The sequence below is a fragment of the Sorex fumeus genome, unplaced genomic scaffold (genome assembly GCF_029834395.1).
Source record: "Sorex fumeus unplaced genomic scaffold, SorFum_2.1 ptg000109l, whole genome shotgun sequence".
Classification (NCBI taxonomy): domain Eukaryota; kingdom Metazoa; phylum Chordata; class Mammalia; order Eulipotyphla; family Soricidae; genus Sorex; species Sorex fumeus.
The window spans coordinates 3,485,589-3,504,366 of NW_026606166.1; the positions used below are offsets into that span (position 1 = coordinate 3,485,589).

Here is an 18,778-nt window from a genome sequence, read left to right on the forward strand (position 1 = left end):
AGGAGTAGATGAGCAGTGAAATTACAGTTTTTATTTGGAGGTTTTGAAGGGAAGGAGGGAGAGAAAGTAGGAGAGTGAAGAGTAAAGCTCTCAAGAGAGAACCTGGGCTTCTCCAAGGTTGGAGAGAGCCCTTACACACATCATAGCATTAGACATAAAAGCACGAAAGTACACATCTCAAGAGGGGAGATGCGGGTGACACATGTGCTCAGGCACCACATGTGCTCAGCCACATGGGCTCAAGCAGCACATGGGCTTGGGCAGCATATGCACACCCTTCCTTTGTTCAAGGTAGCCTGAATAGGGTTTCTCCAACCTGACCCCACATGGGGCTTCTACCTAGGTCAAATTCCAATGCTAAGGAAGTTACCAGGGGGGTTGGGAGTGGTGATGGTCTTCTTTGAAGTTCCTTTCCTGGCCTTTTGTTTCTGCAGGAGCTTCTCTGAGTTTGTTGCTGGTGCCAGTGAGGATCTTATCAGTCTTTAGTTCCTGTTTTCTCCTGTTTTTCCTGGAGCGAGCAGTCACCATTGGGCTACACTAGCACTTGACAGGAATGGAGTTGTTACTGGAGCCTGCTCGAGCAGATCGATGAGCAATGGGATGTCAAGTGATCAAGTGATTCATGGGTCATATATGTGAGTTCACAAAGACTTGATAAACTCTCTCATGCTTTCGGTGGCAGACTTCCCAGCAGAGAGACAAGGAGACAGAAAACCACAGAGTTATCTTGAAAATGATCCATCTAATGCAGAGCTGCTAACATGCTTCCAGAACATCTGAAGGGGGTTGAAGTATAGGACAGCGCATAGGTGTGTTTTACCAGTTACCAGGATAAAACATTTTGGCAGAGGCAATTCTCCTGGGGCAATTAACTCAAGGAGACATTTTGTCGCTCAGGGACATCTATATGGCTTTTCTCTTTCCCTCTAGTTAATATATGTTAAACAATTAAGTTTGCTACTTATCAATACTTGTTTGGATAAACACAGTAAGAGACAAAGATCCCAAAACTTAGTTCTCTGGACTTCGAGGGCAAGCAAGATTTTATAGTAAATCCCAGACTAAGCCCCCAGGCTAGTTCAGCTTGTCTTTCCCCATGGGAGTCCTGTCTCTTAAGTCATAACAACTTGCATCAAGACTATGTATTTATGCTTTCTAGACTGTCCTAGTTTGATGCCGACGTAGCTTCACCACTTGTCCTAGGTCCATCCCAGTCCCACAGCAGGAACCTCCCTTCTGGGGTGTTAGGAACTAGAGCAACAGAAGTCTGAGTCAAATAATTATAATGGATGCCCAGAAATAGATATATTTCAGAGTCAATCAATTCCCAAATATTAGGAGAGCAGCATTAACAGTATTTCTGTGTTTAGCAAAGAACATTGCACTATATTAAAATATGAAAAGGCCATGGGGGAAATAGAAAGGCAGGTAATTTACCACAAATACACAGTCCAGAATTACCCCAAAGTTTTGGCTTATAAGCAACCAAGACTGACTTTGGGAACTGTGACAATGAGAGGTAAAACATAAGCGGAAGGTTAAAGATAAACTCGGGATTAGTGATGCTTGTAAGGTACAGGCCCAAAATGAACTACCACCAGAATTAATTTAGCTTAGCTTAATAGGAACCTGCATTGCAAAATAACTTGTTTTTCAAGGAACAGGTCTAGATAAGCTTTTTCAGATCCGCTTTATAGGAGCCTGCCCTGCAAAATAACTGGTTTTTCTGCCCCTGAGCAAGGAATTCAGATACAGGTACTCGAAGGGTGGGGGTCAGACCAGATAACCAGATGTCTCTCACAAGACCCATGTTGCAAGACCCAGGACTGCCTTAAAAACCTGTCAGTTCCTAAGCACGGACGCAAAATGCTGATCTTTAAACTATAGGCTAAGAAGTGATGTACCCTTAATTGGATTGGTTAGGAAAGCATATGTTGTTACAAATCTATTGGCTATGAAATGCGCGGGCTTTGCTGTAACGGCCAGTGAAGGCCTATATAAGATCCCCTTTGAAGAGGTTCGGGGTCTTGCCTCACCTAACTGACCTGCGTGTCTGTGTAGGCGGCTTGACCCTGGCTAGCCAGTCTTAAAATAAACCTTGCTTGCTGTTTGCAGTCTCTGGAGTCTCTTTGTCGTTAAAGGGAGATCACGATCTGCGCCCTAACAATGCTCACAAAAGCACTTTGAGCTTCGCTGGGAGGGGGATAAGGGGCAATTGATGATGAGTAGCCCCCATCCCCAGAAAGCACCTTCCCCCAAAGTATGAGAGCTACTAGAATACACAGTCCAACGCAAGGAGACAAATCCAGCCTGCCCATTTGGAAGTGCAATTTTCATTCCATTTGTCTTCCCTTAATAGGGTTTTCTTTCTGGTGGGTTTATGAGCTACACTGGGTATTGCTCAGAAACTCTTCCTGCTCTCTGCTTAGGGCAGTTATCAGGGGGGATCATGTAGTGCCAGAGATCGAACACCAAACCAGTGGGGGCCACATATAATGCATGTGCTCAGCACCGTGAGCCTTGTCCTGGGCCGTGTGTATCGTTTTAAATCCCAGCATCTGGCATGCAAAGGCTTTTCCCATTGCTCTGATTTGACTCTCAACTGTTGCTTCTTCATGAATCTCCTTAGAAGCTCTAATTTTGTCCTGCCTCCCACACCAGAGCTACTTTTTTCTTTTTCTTTTTCTTTTCTTTTCTTTTCTTCTTTTCTTTTTTCTTTTCTTTTTTTTTCCTCATGGTTGTTACTTTAATGGAAACTTAACAAATGTTTCAGAAAAAAACTAGAAGAGAAAGTCGGTGATGGATCTTATGTCTCCCAGGCGGAGTTTTGGTGTCTTCCTACCTTGCTCTTAACTTGCTCTCTTCCATCAGATGCACATCCCTTGAGTTCTCTGTCTGTCCTTATGGACTTCAGAAAGAAAAGCCTAAGGATAAATAATGGTTAGATTTCTTAGAACCACTGGTATCACTAGATTGCTGCACAGATGTTTGGACTAAATGCTTTGAGAGGACAAAAGAGAGACCCCCAACTAGCCTGGGGGTGGAGAGAACTCTTGGAGGCAGTGGTAAGCTGTATTTATGCAGGATCTCGGGTGAATAAAAACAGAGCTGGAATTCTATAAAGGACAATCAGGAAAGATGACCAAAGTGTGGGCCTTCCAGCAGGGTGGATTCTGAAACAACAGGAGGAGGGGGCCTGACAGGAGAGCAAGAGAGGAGGAAAGCTCAGGATGTCTTGGTCTCTCCCACCCTCTCTCTTTTTCTTAGATTGATCAAGTGTTGAGAAATGACAGCTTTGGGGAAGAACACACAGGATATCTGCTGGAAAATGACTTGTGGAAGCAGAATAAAAACAAAGTTAATATTCTGCTTGACTTAAGCTTAGGGACAAAGCATGGATTCCTTCTGCAGGTTGGAGACTGGTCTGCAGAGCAAGCCCTCAGCGTGCTGCAAGCCAGAGAAAAGTTTTGTCCTGTCTCCCGGCCAGAGCTGCTTTTCTTTTCTTTTCTCTTCTTTTTCATCATTGTTACTGTAATGGCAACTTACAAGTATTTCAGAAAAAAAACTTAGAAAAGAAAGTCCATCACATTATCAATACAGGACTGGATTGTCCAGTATGTAGATTCTATAAACATGACTATTTGCAATTAAGTTATGTAGAATTAAGCTACATTTCATTTGTTTGTTTGGTTTTGGGCCACTCCTGGTGGTGCTCTGGGTTTACGCTAGACTTTGTGCTCATGAATCACTACTAGCAGGGCTTGAAGTGGGGAACATATGGAGTGTTGAGGATTGAACCTGGTCAAGGATACGAAGACAAGCACCTTATTTGCTGTACTATCTCTCTGGCCCCTCACTTCTGCATTTTAATTGTACACATTTCAGTTGCTCAAAAGCCATTCATGACTACCTCCTTAGAGAGCACATATGTAGAAAGTATCCATCATTACAGAAATTTCTATTAGACAACACTGAGTTAGCATCTTACATTTTAGGTGCTGCTAAACAAATGAAGTTTTTTTTTTTCTATTTCTCTTTTTTTTAATTTTTGAATCACCAAGAGATTCACAGTTACAAAGTTTTTCATGATTGGGTTTCAGTCATGCAATGTTCTGTTGTGCCCAAGTTTCAGATTCCCAGTTGCGGAGAGACCAAGTCCACACACGGTAATGCAAAAGCAAAGGAACTTTATTACTAACCCGAGTCAGCACTAGCTCGAGCTAGGGTCCGAGTCTCATCCAACACAGTGGAGTCTTGACAAGGACCCCGACTCCAAATCACAAGGAGTTTATATAGGGGTCAGAGTTAAGAAGCAATTTATATACTGGTCTATTTTTAGCATTGGCCCTATTACAATAGTGGTCAGCAATTAGACAATGGTCAGCCACAGTTTCTAAGAAGGGCACAGTGACTGCTCCCCCACCCATGACTGGCCAAACCCAACTGCCCAATTCCTTATCTAGGCATATTACTCAACTGGGAGTCTACCAAAAACTGCAAATCCTGCAGTTTGGGGAAACAGAAACTGAGACCTAGCTGAGACTTAACGTTAGTTGCAGCTTGTCCTGTCATCAGTTTCACCCTCACAGTTCCAACACCCATCCCTTCACCCGTGTACATTTCCCACTACTAATTTACCCAATGCCCCCAGTTTTTTCCTTCCCTCCACACACCTCCAAGCCTTCCTCTATGGCACTTTTCTTCTCTCTCTCTGTCTCTGCCTTTCTGTCTCTGTCTGTCTGTCTGCCTGTCTTCTCTCTATCTCTCTATATATCTCTCTATCTCTCTATTTATCTATCTATCTATCTCTATCTCTCTCTCCCCCCCGCCCTTGGGCGTTATGGTCTACAGTACAGGTACTGAGGTCGGTGGGTTCCAGTGAGTGACTTATGTGAGGCGGAGAGGATCAAGATGGTCACTTTCTCCTAATCCACCTCGGCCACCTGCCACCTGGGGCTGGCTAGGGCGGTTAGGCCTGATAAAGTCTCTATGAGCCCCTGTGCAGCATGGACCTAAGGTTCCACCAATACCACAGGTGGTCATCAAGCCACACCTGACATCCACTTGGTCTTCTCAACACAGGAGTTAATCCCCACCACCTGATTTCTCCAGGAGCCAGGGACTCAGGATGGAGAGAATAGCTTTTTGCAGGTTAAGAAAGACGGTTGCAGGCCTTACCAAGCGCTTCCAGGTCTTTGTTCTTATCACAGAATAGAATTTCAGGAGGATACCAATATTGAAGTCAAAGATTTTGGAGGTTCTTAGGAAGGGGGAGGAGAGAGAGAAGGTGAGAGAAATGCACTCAAGAGAAAACAAGGTCTTCTCCAAAGGCAGAGAGAGCCCCAGTACCTATCTCTAAGGGTAGATGGGGCCGACACATGTGCTTGGGCACTACTGTGTGCTCAGTCATGTGGGCCCAGGAAGCGCCTGGATTCGGACAGTATATGCATGGCCTTTCTTTGCTCAAGGTGGCTTTTATGGGTTTTTTCCCAAGTTGCCCCATATGGGGCTTCTACCTAGGTAAGAGTCCATTGCTATGGCACTTGCCAAGGGAGAAGGTTGGGGTAGTCTCTGAAATTCCTTTGAAACTCCTTTTCTTGACCTTTGCTCTGGTTGTATCTTCTTTTCAGTGGGTCCAGCCTCCTCTGGTCTGGGCTAGATCCAGCTAAAGGTTTATCAGGCCTTAGTTGCTATAGCCACAAAGTGGTCCTGACACCTTAGGGTCAGGTGGTTATTACTACTCCCTAGGAATTCCCTTGCCACCGGAGGCCCCTCCCTAATTCACCTACCTACATCAGTACTGAGAGGTTATCATGTATATCACTTTGCCTCCTTTCAACACTTAGTTCTTGTCCAGAGTGATCATTTCCAACTATCATTGTCATAGTGGCTCCTTCTTTATGCTAACTTCCCTCCCTTCCCCTACCCCTCAACTTGATTCCAACCTCTTGGCCCTCATTCTACTGTCCCATGGTATTAATACTCTCATACTGTGTTTGATATTAATGAGTATAAATATTAATCTAAAGCAATTATGAGTACAAACATTCTATGTCTATCTCACTACTGTTGACGCGTTTCATTCAGCATGATACTCTCCATGTCCATTCATTTATAAGCAAATTTCGTGACTTAACTTTTCTAGCAACTGCATAGTATTCCATTATGCAGACGTGGTTTTCTTTACAGTTATAGCACCAACACAGGTGCCCTCTCAGAGCTACTTTTCACCAGTGTTGAGAAGCAGTTTCCAGCAAACTCCCGCCCTCCTTGTTTTAAGCATACCATGTTTACAGAAACTAAGTGAGAGAACATACCTTTAAAGAATGACTACTTTGATAGTAAAAGCTGGGAATTAACAGAAAGCAATGTGGGAGGGCCAATCATGTGCCCAAGGAGCCAGAGCTTCAGCCAGAGCCTGAAGCCTTGGTTTCTAGGTGGCATCCAAGCTCTCCACCCCCTAGAGAGGCAGTCTGAAAATCTCTGGAGCCTCAGGGTGGCCTGAGGGAACATCTAATTGGGATGGATACTTCCCTTATTTGTCTTAGTATTGGTGTCCTAGAGGAGCAGGGAGAGGCCCCTGATCCCAACACCAATTGCTGGAAGTGAGACTCTCAGGAAGGACTTTTCATTCTGGAGTGTCCCTGAGAATGTCCACACCCTCTACACAAAGGCAGAGAGTGGTGGGAAAGGTCCAGAGCCCACTGCCTCATGCATTTACCTGAAGTGCTGGGCTGGGCTTCCCACCTCTGCACACTGCAAAGCTGAGAAGGCTAGGGAACAATTTCCTTTAGGTCAGGGGAATAATCTGTGTTTTTAGACATTGCCCTGAGTGAAGAAATCCTAGTGGGTTTTAGGGAAAATTCAGGTCAGCTTGAATATCAGGCACTAAACGTATTGGTGGCTTCCTAAATAGTGATTTCTAGGCAAAGCCAATGATAGGCTTAAAAATAATGAGTGATAAAGATGCTCAGACTCAGAATTGAAAATATAAATGTTAACTGAAAAGTAGAGGAAAAAGAAATTCCACAGCTGGAGAAGAATTGAGTAACGAGCTAAGTTAAATATGGCTTATTTTGTAGGATTTTAATAGAAAAACTGGGTCTTTGTGTTACTTGTTAAGTGACAATGTTACAGAAAACAGAATTATAGAGTGGCCTGGCTAGTTTAGGTCTTTTGAATTATGTGTTTGACCATTTGCCTTGGGTATTGCCCATTATCTCTTAGTCTCTTGTAAACCTAAACTCTGGGGCAGAATTTATCGTCTTGGAAAGTTGCTAACTTCCCTTCCTCATGAAAAGCCCAAGATTTTGCAGAATTTTTAAGTGTGGAATGGAGATGCTAAAATAGTGCTGCCTGCAGCAGCTGATGAGGGGAAACTGAGGCTTCCATCTCTCTCAGCCAACCCAACAGATGGTGGGTGGATGATTGAGTTCTTCTCCGTGTTCTGGTGCCTGCATAAAGAGAGTCTCTACTCCTCTGTGCCCTTGCTACTGTCTACATCTCATCAGGGACAGGAACCTCACCATCATTGTCAGTGCAGCAGGACACTGCACAAGCTCATACACTACTTGATCTCATCAGCCTGCTGTCGTTCCTGAAAGATTGCTACACCACCACCACCACCCCAAGATGTTGGCTAGCCAGGCTGCCTCCTGCAGATGTACTTCTTCCATTGGCTCGGCATTGCTGGGGGCTGTGCTACCAGAACAGCATGACGCTGCAGATCTGCACACAACTCACTGCGGGCTGCTACCAATACGGCATCCTTCTGGTGCTCCTCTCTGCCCCTCTGCAGCAACAACACAACCTTATCAACAGACCTTCTATGACTTCACATTCCTGCCACACCTGGCCTGTGCAGACAGGTTGCTGGCGGTCATCATGAACATGGCGAATGCTGCAGATATCTTGGCCCTGTTCCTGGTCATTGCTCTGTCCTATGCCTGCATTGCCATGGTCATCCTGCACATGTACTTCCCTGAGCACGGCACCAAGCTTTCTCCAACTACCATGTTCCTGTTGTTCTTCAGCAGCAGAGCTCTCATAGACTTGCACCTCTCTGCCATCTACACACTGTTCTGGGGTGTGGCCACCATGGTCACCTTTTTCACCCTGACTCCCTTCTTGAATCTCAATATCTACAGCCTCAAAAACCAGGACATGTAAGATATAATCCAGAGGCTCTTCTGCCCTCACCATAGGGAGGATAGGCACTAGAGATAGCACAGAAAACAGCAATAGAGACTCTATTTTTTTCCCTTGGGACCTGCTTTTTGCCAAGTTTGTATCTGCTGCCACAGTTGCTGACTCTGCTGTGAATCAAACCTGTGCTCCAAGTGATGGGTAAGACCTAGTGTCTGCCTGCATTACCCTCCCACATAGCCCCGCACTCTCCCCACCTCTCCCCCTACTTCACTCAGGTCATTCAAAGACCAGAAACAGAAGACACTTTTTCTTACCCAGAGGCCCTGACCGAATCTTTCTATGGTTCTGGAATGCTCTCCCACATCTCTGGGTCTTAATTTCCAATTTTGTAAAATAGATACAACTATGACAAAAATTGCCTTGTAACAACAGTAAATTCTGATTTATCCTTTAGTTTTAAGCTTGAGAGTAACTTCCTTAGGAGGACAGTGTGTGCACTTTCACTAAAGATCATGCTTTTGGTTAATTATTATAACAAGTTCTACATCAACTATAATTCTAAAGCCTGGAGTCTCTACTCTCTTCACATGTCAGCAGCTCAGGGACTGGGCATTATGTTTTGCTCATCATTTGTGTTGGGGTCAGCACAGCATCTGGTGTTCCTGAAAACGAACTACACACAAGCTGAAATGCCTGGGTGATGGACAGATAATAAGATTGTAGGGATAAAAGTATCACTTGTATCACTTGTCATCCTGCTGATCATGGATTTGCGTGAGCGGGCATCAGTAATGTCTCCATTCATTCCTGTGGAGTGCTAGTGTAGCCCAGTGGCATCTGCTCACTCCAGGAACATAAAGAGCCTCAAACCGTTCATTCAGGGTTTTGACGAAGAAGTCTGACCATCTCATAGGTAGGCGGCCACATGTTCTTTTGACGTCCTGTGGAATCCAGTCAGTAGCAGGTCTAGTCCGAGCTTGCAAAACTGTGCAGAAAAGTGATAAAAGAATACCTCAAAGAGAGAAGAGCAGCAGTGTTGGCCTATGCAGTAGAAGCCGGGAAAAGTAGTCTCAATGCCTGCATGTTTTCTGCCAACTATAAGACCAAAATGACTGCCCTACAATGTCTTGATGGATCTATCACATCTTCCAGAAGGGCAATGGAGAATATTATCCACGACTTCTACTTGGATCTCTTTAATAACCATGTCTATCTGCCCACATACCAAATTCTGCAGGATGGATATGTCGTTCCCAAACTTCTCTCTTCTGAAATCTGACACGCCATTTTGTCAGTAAAGAAGCATACAGTACCCAGTCTAGACAAGATCAGACCCGAACACCTGAAGAATCTGCCGCCAGTACTCATCAATACGCTGGCTTGGCTCTTCACATGCTATCTATCTGACTGCAAGGTTCCATCCCAAAGGAAAACCAGCAGGACCGTTTTGTTGTACAGAAGGGAGACATCCACGACATCGCAACTATTGCCAGATCTGCCTGTTGTTTGTCGTCTACAAATTGTTCACTCGAGTCATCCTGAATAGAATAAGCAGAACACTAGATGAAGGACAACCATGTGAACAAGGTTCAGCATGATCAACCATATCCACATAGTGATCAAGCTCATTGAGGGTTCATGAAAATTCAAGATGCAGCTCTGTCTAATATTCATCGATTTAAACGCCTTTGATTCTGTTGAGACTGAAGCGGTCATCGAAGCCCTAGACAAACAGGGCGTTCAAACTCATTACATCAGGATCCTCAGTGAGCTATATTACGGATTCACCACCAGGATCTCACCTTCTACAAGGAAGTGATCATCGATGTAAAGAGAGGATTTGGCAGGGTGATACCATTTCAAGAATAAAAGTACTTTAAATAAATACTATAAATAAATCTTATTATATAGTTGCCTAGATCTCAGCCCCAGGACTCAGCATGAATGGAAGCTGGACCTTACAGGGAACCCAACTCTTGGAACTCTGCTGATGCCCTCGCCTGCAGGTCAGATCTAAAGAGGGCATGGTCTGCTCAGCGGCCAGCCATTAACACAGCCACCAGCTAATTTCCCCCTGGATATCCCATAAGATCCATTTTCAAAGAAGCCCCACATAGTTCCACAGAAACACCAAAAAGGAAGGGAATATTCTAGAAAAAGAAAGAAGAAATCATCAACCCGGACTGCCACAGACACTATGGGAAAACAGAGCAGAAACCCACCACAAGGAGTAGAGGAAGGTAGAAGATCTGAAGTCTCAACAAGTAATACCCACAAACACAATCTCTCTGATGAAGAATTCAGAGATGAAATGGTGAGGATGTTCAATGAGCTCATAGTAGCAGTGGAATGCACATCCAAAAAATACAGGAGGATATGAGAGATATAGTGGAATGGACAGCCAATAAAATACAGAAGGAAAAGAGAGCAGAAAAAGAAAAACTACAAACAGAAGTGTCATTACCAAAAGGTAAGGTAGTTGAAATGAAAACTCAATGGGTGCCCTCAATAGTAGAGTAACAACAGCTAAAGACAGAATCCAAGATTTAAGATGAGCTGCAGAAAACTTCCAGGCAACAACAGAAAATGGAAAAAGGCTCAAAATAGCTCAAGGGTGGGCAAGAGAACTATGGGATGAATTCAATAGGAACGAAATAATAATCAGTAGAGTCTCAGAGGGACATGGCGACAACCCCAATGAGGTAGTAATTGTAAAATATATCACTGCTGAAAAGTTCCCAGAGCTGGAGAACACAAGCATCCTGATGCAAGAAGCCCAAAAGGTACCAGCTAAAGGAGACTCCAATTAAAAAACTCCAAGGCATATCCTAATAAGAATTATAAAAACCATAAATAGAGCTACAATACTGAAGGCAGTAATATAAAAGAAGGAAATTATATACAAATGAGTGTCCCTTAGATTTACAGCAGGCCTATCCTATGAATTTCTCCATCCCCAAGATTAATGATGGGTTGTAGATAAAAAAAAAAACTTGATGAAATGAAGACCTCACCAAGAATACCCAGCTAGACACTCATTCAGATTTAAAGGAATGACACACAACTTCATGGATAAACAACAGCTCAGGAACTTCAATAGACTCAAAACCAACTTTGAAAGAAAGAATGAAGGGACTACTGTAAGGCAAGACAAACACAACAAACTTCTACAGAAAGATGGCACAAACCTTTGAAAAGATCTGACTGGCCATACTACTATCCAATGACACAGATTTCAGGTTGGAAAGAGTTAGAAGGGACAGCAAAGTACATTTATTAATAATATAGGGATATATATATACATCAGGAAGAAATCACACTCATAAATATACGTGCACCTAATGAGGGGCCAGTAAAATACTTAAAACAACTGCTAATAGATTTCAAGAAGGACATTGTCAGCAACAAAATAGTAGTTGAAGACTTCAACGCCACTTTCTCACCTCTTGATAGATCACTGAGATCAAAATTCATTGAGGAAATACTGGCTTTGAAAGAAAAATTGGAAAAGAAAGGGCTAGTAGATGTATACAGAACTTTTCATCCCTCAAAATTTGAATGCACATTCTTCTCCAGTGCACATGATACATCTTCCAAGATAGACCATATGCTGGGCCTATACCTCTATAAAATCAAGAATATAGATATTCTATCAGCTATATTTTCAGACCACAATATACTGAAAATAGAAGTTAATTACACACAGAAATGGAGAAGCAAATCAAACACCTATAAAATAAATAGCTCCCTACTGAACAACCAATGGGAAATCAAATAGAGAGGAAATCAAAGAAGAAATCAAAAGATTCCTGGAAATAAATGAGTGAGAACAGGTGCTGCCAGAACTGGTGGGAAACAGCAAAAGCAACAGGAAAGTTTGTCAGTTTATGCAAGAGTTCATCAGGAAGGAAGAAAGGGCCTGCATAAATAACTTGACTTCACAGCTTAAGAATTTAGAAAATGACTAACAAAAGGAATCCAAAACAGGCGATAGGAAAGAAATAAGAAAACTTAGAGCAGAGTTAACAAGCTAGAATCCAACAAAAAATCCAAATAATCAATGAAACCAAAAGTTCATTCTTTGAAAAAATAAACAAGATTGACAAACCACAAGCAAGACTCACAAAGAGAGAGAGAGAGAGACAGAGAGAACTCTAAAAAATGGAATCAGAAATGAAAGGGGGGGGGAGATCACACCAGAAACTACAGAAACTCAAAATATCATCAGAGATTACTTTGAGAATCTGTATGCCAAGAAACAAGAGAACTTAGAAGAAATGGATAAATTTCTGATTCCTATAACCTGGCAAGGCTGAACTAGGAAGACTTGAAATACCTGAACAGATTTATTACTATCAAGAAAATTGAAATGGTAACCAAAAGTCTTCCCCAAACCAAAAGCCCAGGTCCAGATGAATTCACCAATGAATTATTCCAAAAACTTAAAGAGGATCTATTCCAATACTTTTCCAACTTTTTCACAAAATTGATGAAACAGAAACACTTCCAAACAGTTTCTATGAGGCAGATATCACCCTGATACCAAAAGCATACAGGCACCACAAAGAAAGAAAAATACAGACCAACATCTCTGATGAACAAAGATGCAAAGATCCTCAACAAAACACTAGCAAATAGAATCCAAGAACTCATCAAAAAGATCATACACCATGACCAAGAAGGAGTCATCCCAGAGATACAAAGATGGTTTAACATTCGCAAGTTTGTCAACATAATAGGTAGCACTGTCCTCCCATTGTTCATCGATTTTCTCGAGTGGGCACCAGTATGCCTCCATTCTCAGACTTGTCAACATAATATGCCAAAAAAACTAATAAAAGAAAAAATAAAAATCGTATAATCATATCAATAGATGTTGAGAAAGTCTTTGGCAAGATACAGTACCAATTCATGATAAAAAAAAATCTCAACAAATTGAGAGTTGAAGGAACTTTCCTCAGTCTAATCAAAACCATCTACCACAAGCCCACAGCAACATTATTCTCAATGGTGGACAAACTAAAAGTAATTCCTCTAACATCAGACACAAAGCAAGGTTGCCCACTCTCTCTACTTCTATTCAGTATAGTACTGGAAGTACTTGCCATAGCAATAAAACAAGCAAAATATATCAAGGGCATCCATATAGGAAAGGAAGAAGTCAAGCACTTATTATTTGCAGATGACATGATATTAAGAAAATCCTAATGATTCTACCAAGAAGATCCTATAAACAATAGACTTGTATAGTAGAGTGGCAGTTTACCAAATCTATACCCAAAAGTCTATGGTTCTCCTATATGCAAATAATGAAAGACAAGAAAGTCATATTTCAAAACAACCCCATTCACAATTCAGAAAACCAAGTATGTTGAAGTCTGTTTAAATACAAAAGCGAAAGGACCTATACAAAGCAAACTATAAAACATTACTTCAAGAAATAAAAACAGACACGAGGAAATGGAGAAACATCCTCTGCTCATGGATTGGGAGGATTAACATTGTCAAAATGGAAATGCTCCCCAATATACATATTCGATGCGGTCCCTATAAGTCTACTCATGACATTTTTCAAAGGAATAGACCAAATACTCCTGAAATTCATATGAAACAATAAATCCACACGAATAGCTAAAGCATCCCTTGGGAATAAGATGGGAAGCATCACCTTCCTCAGCTTCAAACTGTACTGCAACGCGGTAGTAACTAAAACAGCATCATATTGGAATAAAGATCGACAGGCCAATAGAATAGGGTTAAATATCCTGACATCGACCCTCAAGTACATAACCATTTAATCTTTGATGAAGGAGCAAAAAATACAAAGTGGATCAAGGAAATCCTCTTTAACAAGTGATGCTGGGAAAACTGGGCAGCTGCATGTTAAAAAATGAATTCAGACCTCTATCTAATGTCATGCACGAAAGTCAGATCAAAATAGATTAAAGACCTTAACATCATACCTGAATCCATAAGGAAAATATAAAGAAAATATAGAGAGAACCCTCCACGATATTGAAGCTAAAGAAGTTATCTTCAAAGATGAAATGCCGCTGACCAAGCAAGTGGAAACAAAGATAAACAAATGGGTCTACACTAAACTAAGAAGCTTCTGTTCCTCAAAAGAAATTATAACCAAGATATAAAGACAGCCCACTGAGTGGGAAAAATTATTTATGCAGTTCATATTTGATAAGGGGTTAACAGAAAAGATGTATAAGAAACTATTAGAACTTTACAAGAAAAAGACATCCAACCCCATCAAAAAATTGGGAGAAGAAATGAACAGAAACTTCCTCAAAGAAGAAGTCTAAAACGCCAAAAAGCATGTGAAAAAAAATGCTCTACGTAACTAATCATCAGGGAGATGCAAATCAAAAAAACAATGAGATGTCATCTCACACCACAGAGACTGGCTCAAAAGAGCAACCAGTGTTGGTGCAGATGGGGGAGAAAGGGACCCTCCTTCACTGTTTGTTGGAATGCCGACTGGTCCAGTCTTTTTGGAAAACGATATAGACATTCTTCAAAAAACTAGATGTTGAGCTTTCATACGAGTCAGTAATAGAGCGCTTCTGGAAATATCACCCTGGGGAGCCCAAAAACACACAGCAGAAATGCCATCTGCACTTATAACTTCGTTGCAGCACCTTTAACAATAGCCAGAATCTAGAAACAACCCAAGTGCCTGAGAACAAATGATTGGATAAAGAAATTATCATACATCTACACAAAGGAATAATGTAGCTTTTTATGCAGCTTTTAGAAAAAATGAAGTCATGAAATTTGCTTATAAATAGATGGACGTGGAGAATGCCATACTGAGTAAAATTTGTTTAAAAAAAGGGACAGAAATATAATCATTTGTAGAATACTTTTTTTAAAAATTAGTATGAGACTAATATCTACATCCAAGGAAAACAGGGGACAGAAGGACTGGTTAATGGTTGGATGCTTGCCATAAGTGCAAGAGGAGCAGAGGGCACTTACAATAGAGAAGGTACCAGTATGACAACAACAATTAGAAATAATCACTCCGGACAAGAACAGAATGTTGAAAGTAGGTTAAGGGATACACTTGATCTGTATTGTAAGTGTATTGTAAAGTAGGTTAAAGAATACACCAATATTTGTGTTGTAAATCATAATGTACAAAAGGAAAGAGGAAGACAGACAGACAGAGAGATGCAGAGAGAGAGAGAGAGAAGAAAATTGCCTGCCATAGAGGCAAGCGAGGGGTGGGAAGGGAAGCTGGGGACATTGGTGGTGGGACATCCACACTGGTGAAGGGACCAGCGTTGGAATATTGTATGACTGAAACCAAATCATGAACAATTTTGCAACTGTCTATCTCACTGTAATTCTATACGGAAAGAAAGAAAGAAAGAAAGAAAGAAAGAAAGAAAGAAAGAAAGAAAGAAAGAAAGAAAGAAAGAAGAAAGAGAGAGAGGAAGGAAGGAAGGAAGGAAGGAAGGAAGGAAGGAAGGAAGGAAGGAAGGAAGGGAGGGAAAGAGTGTTTTATTATAGTCCACATTTGATCCTCTACTTAAATAAGATGTTCAGATACAAAACTAATCTCCAACAGCAGCTGACATTAAATTGCCCCTCCCATCACCACATCCTGCCCTGACAGGGGGTTGACACCTTTTGACCCCTTTCCTTCAGGGAAAAACCTCTTGAATATCTTCACTTAAGTACATTTTCCTGAATATTTTTCTAATTCTCAGAGCAATGGCAACAGATCTTGCACAAATAAAATATATATTAAAAAATTGAAAGTTGTTTTTACTATCAGTTGTGTTTATTCTCACACTGTGCTTAAAAACAAATTTTCAAAAACAACCTTCATAGAAATATTTTTTTAATTTTTTTTTTCTTTTTTGGGTCACACCTGGCGATGCACAGGGGTTACTCCTGGTTCTGCACTCAGGAATCAGCCCTGGCAGTGCTCAGGGGACCATATGGGATGCTGGGAATCGAACCTGGGTTGGCCGCGTGCAAGGCAAACGCCCTACCCACTGTGCTATTGCTCCAGCCCCTGCATAGAAATATTTTAACAAATCATAAAATTTAGACTCATAGAGTTCACATTTCTTTCTGAAGATAAGTTAATTAGCAGTCAGTGAAATAGACAGGGATTGCAGTCCAAATACAATATCAAAAAGCTTGCTTTGGGTCAGAAATAGTACAGCAGGTAAGGTGGTCACCTTGCTTTTGGCCAATCTGTGTTCTATTCCTGATCCCATAGATATTCCTCTGAGCACAGCCAGGAGAGATCCATGTTTACTGGTTTACCCCACAAATCATTAATATGTACCAGGTGCTACAAATGAACATGAACAAAATTTTTAAATTTGAAATTTGAAATTTTATTTGACAAATATTTTACATTATATTATTTTATATGAAATTAAATTATAGTATAGTATAAGTATATTTATTTAAATGAAGACAAGTTGATAGGAAAAATATACATGTATGTGTTAGGTAAGGCTAAGATTCAACCAAGTCCGTAGTATGATCACAAGCATCTGACATGTCGAATCAATGCCCTGCGTCGGTGCTGTCATGCACAGGTGACCGGACACCAACACAGGACCAGCACACAGGTGAGAGGACACATACAGGTAAGGGGACTGCAGAGGTCACGGACACAGGTTCTGCTATAAACAACCATCTTTCCATCACAGTGCACGGTCCCCTGGAGAAAGTCCCGCCCCACTCTCCAGACACCCACCCAATCATACCTGCACCCCTATCCTCCTGAGCTGCCGCCTCACAGCCTCCTTGAGCTCCTTGTTCCGAAGGCTGTAGATGAAGGGGTTGAGGAAGGGCGTGAGCACCGAGTAGACCACGGCTAGCGCACGATCATAGTCCAGCGAGTAGCTCTTCTTGAGGCGCACGTACATGAAGAGGATACTGGAGTAGAAGATGATGACCACAGTCAGGTGTGAGGCACAGGTGGAGAAGGCCTTGCGCCGGCCGGCTGCCGATGGCATCCGCAACACCGTGCGCAGGATGTGTGCGTAGGAGCTCAGGATCAGCAGGAAGGTGGCCAGGATTTTGCAGGAGTTGACCACAAAGTCCACCAGCACATTGATGGACGTGTCGGTGCAGGCCAAGCTCAGCACTGGGGGGAAGTCGCAGAAGATGTGGTGGATGCGGTTAGGGCCACAGAAAGGCAGGCGCGATACCAGGGAGATCTCCACCACTGGCCCTGCCAGCCCGCCCAGCCAGCAGCAAGCCGCGATCCTCGCACAGCGCTGGGATGTCATGAGCGTTGGGTAATGCAGGGGCCGACAGATGGCCAGGTAGCGGTCATAGGCCATGGCAGTGAGCAGGTAGCACTCAGTGGCCCCGAGGGAGTGGAAGAAGTAGATCTGCAGGAGGCAGCCTGAGAAGGAGATGGTCTTTTTCTCACTGAGCAGGTTGGCCAGCATCTTGGGGATGGTGGCTGCTGTGTAGCCCAACTCAAGCAGCGAGAGCACGCTGACAAAGTGGTACATGGGTGTGTGCAGCCTTGCATCCAGGCGGACCACCAGGAAGATAAGCAGGTTTCCCACAATGGTGGTGAGGTAGATGAGAAGCAGCAGGAGAAACAGGTACACCTGAACACCCTGCAGCTGTGGGAATCCCAGGATAATGAACTCCGTCACTTGGCTCCCGTTCCCAGGGGCCATGACCCCACACACATGGCCCTGAAGGGGTGTTGGGAAAAAAAGGATTGAATGCAGAGTTCAATCAGAACCACACCCTAAGGGGCCTCTTTTGAGTAAAGCACTCCTCCCAAGAAATGCCAAAGCAGCCAAGAGGCCAACTGACACCCCTGCCCATGCCACCTAGGGGCCCCTACCCTGGACCCTCCATCACAAACCACAGGACCTACTTTGACCACACCCCCAGGGGCCCCAGAATCCTTTCTGAAACACCTTGTATCCTATAGTGGGATCTGCAATGCCCCACCTGTGTTCCTTGTCTAACTCTTCAATAAACCATTGATAGTCATAAAACATGGCCAGTGTTCTGAACCAAGGCACATTTGAATTATATATTAGATTGGTCATTGTAATTTATTTTCTTCTAAAAGTTTCTGGCTACAACCTCCCAATTCCTTGTGAGCTCTCTGCTGGTCAGCACCTTCTCATCATAGTCTCACTCTTTTTGTGCACAAGTGAGTCCCAATCAAGACTCTGGCAGTCAAGGAAGTCCAGGAGTCAGGAAGGCCAGGAGATGGAGCTCTCTCCCGGTGTTCCTGCTCCAGGTTACTGCAACCCCCAGCTGCACTCAGCTGATCTGGCCTGTGCTTCACAGGGGCCAATCTTGGTGTCCACAGGCAAAGGCAGTCCAACAGTGATGGAGTATGCTCTGTGCACCGGCATGTTATTTTGATCAGTAAACATAGTTGACTAGAAGGTCACAGAGAAGCCACAAACAAGAGGATTGCTAAAACTCTGGATGGGGACAAGTGGCTTCCCTGGGGTAGTTGCCTGATCAGGGATCATCCCCCTTTTCTGTCCCAGTGTTAACAAGGGAGTCCCTTCCTTCAGACGCCAGGATTTCTGGGCAGGGTTCATGAGGGTGGGGTGGGGGTGCTGTGACCAGTGTCACCTTTACGCACAAGCCTCACCAG

The 18,778-nt window shown here is 43.0% G+C and overlaps 1 protein-coding gene across 1 annotated transcript; it reads right to left on the reverse strand.

The window, feature by feature from the left end:
- Positions 1-16,889: 16,889 nt before the first annotated feature.
- LOC130042757 (olfactory receptor 6N1) lies at positions 16,890-17,828 on the reverse strand. Its single transcript, XM_056134950.1, has one exon. The coding sequence runs from the start codon at positions 17,826-17,828 to the stop codon at positions 16,890-16,892; it is 939 nt and encodes a 312-aa protein (XP_055990925.1).
- Between the last annotated feature and the right edge of the window lie 950 nt (positions 17,829-18,778).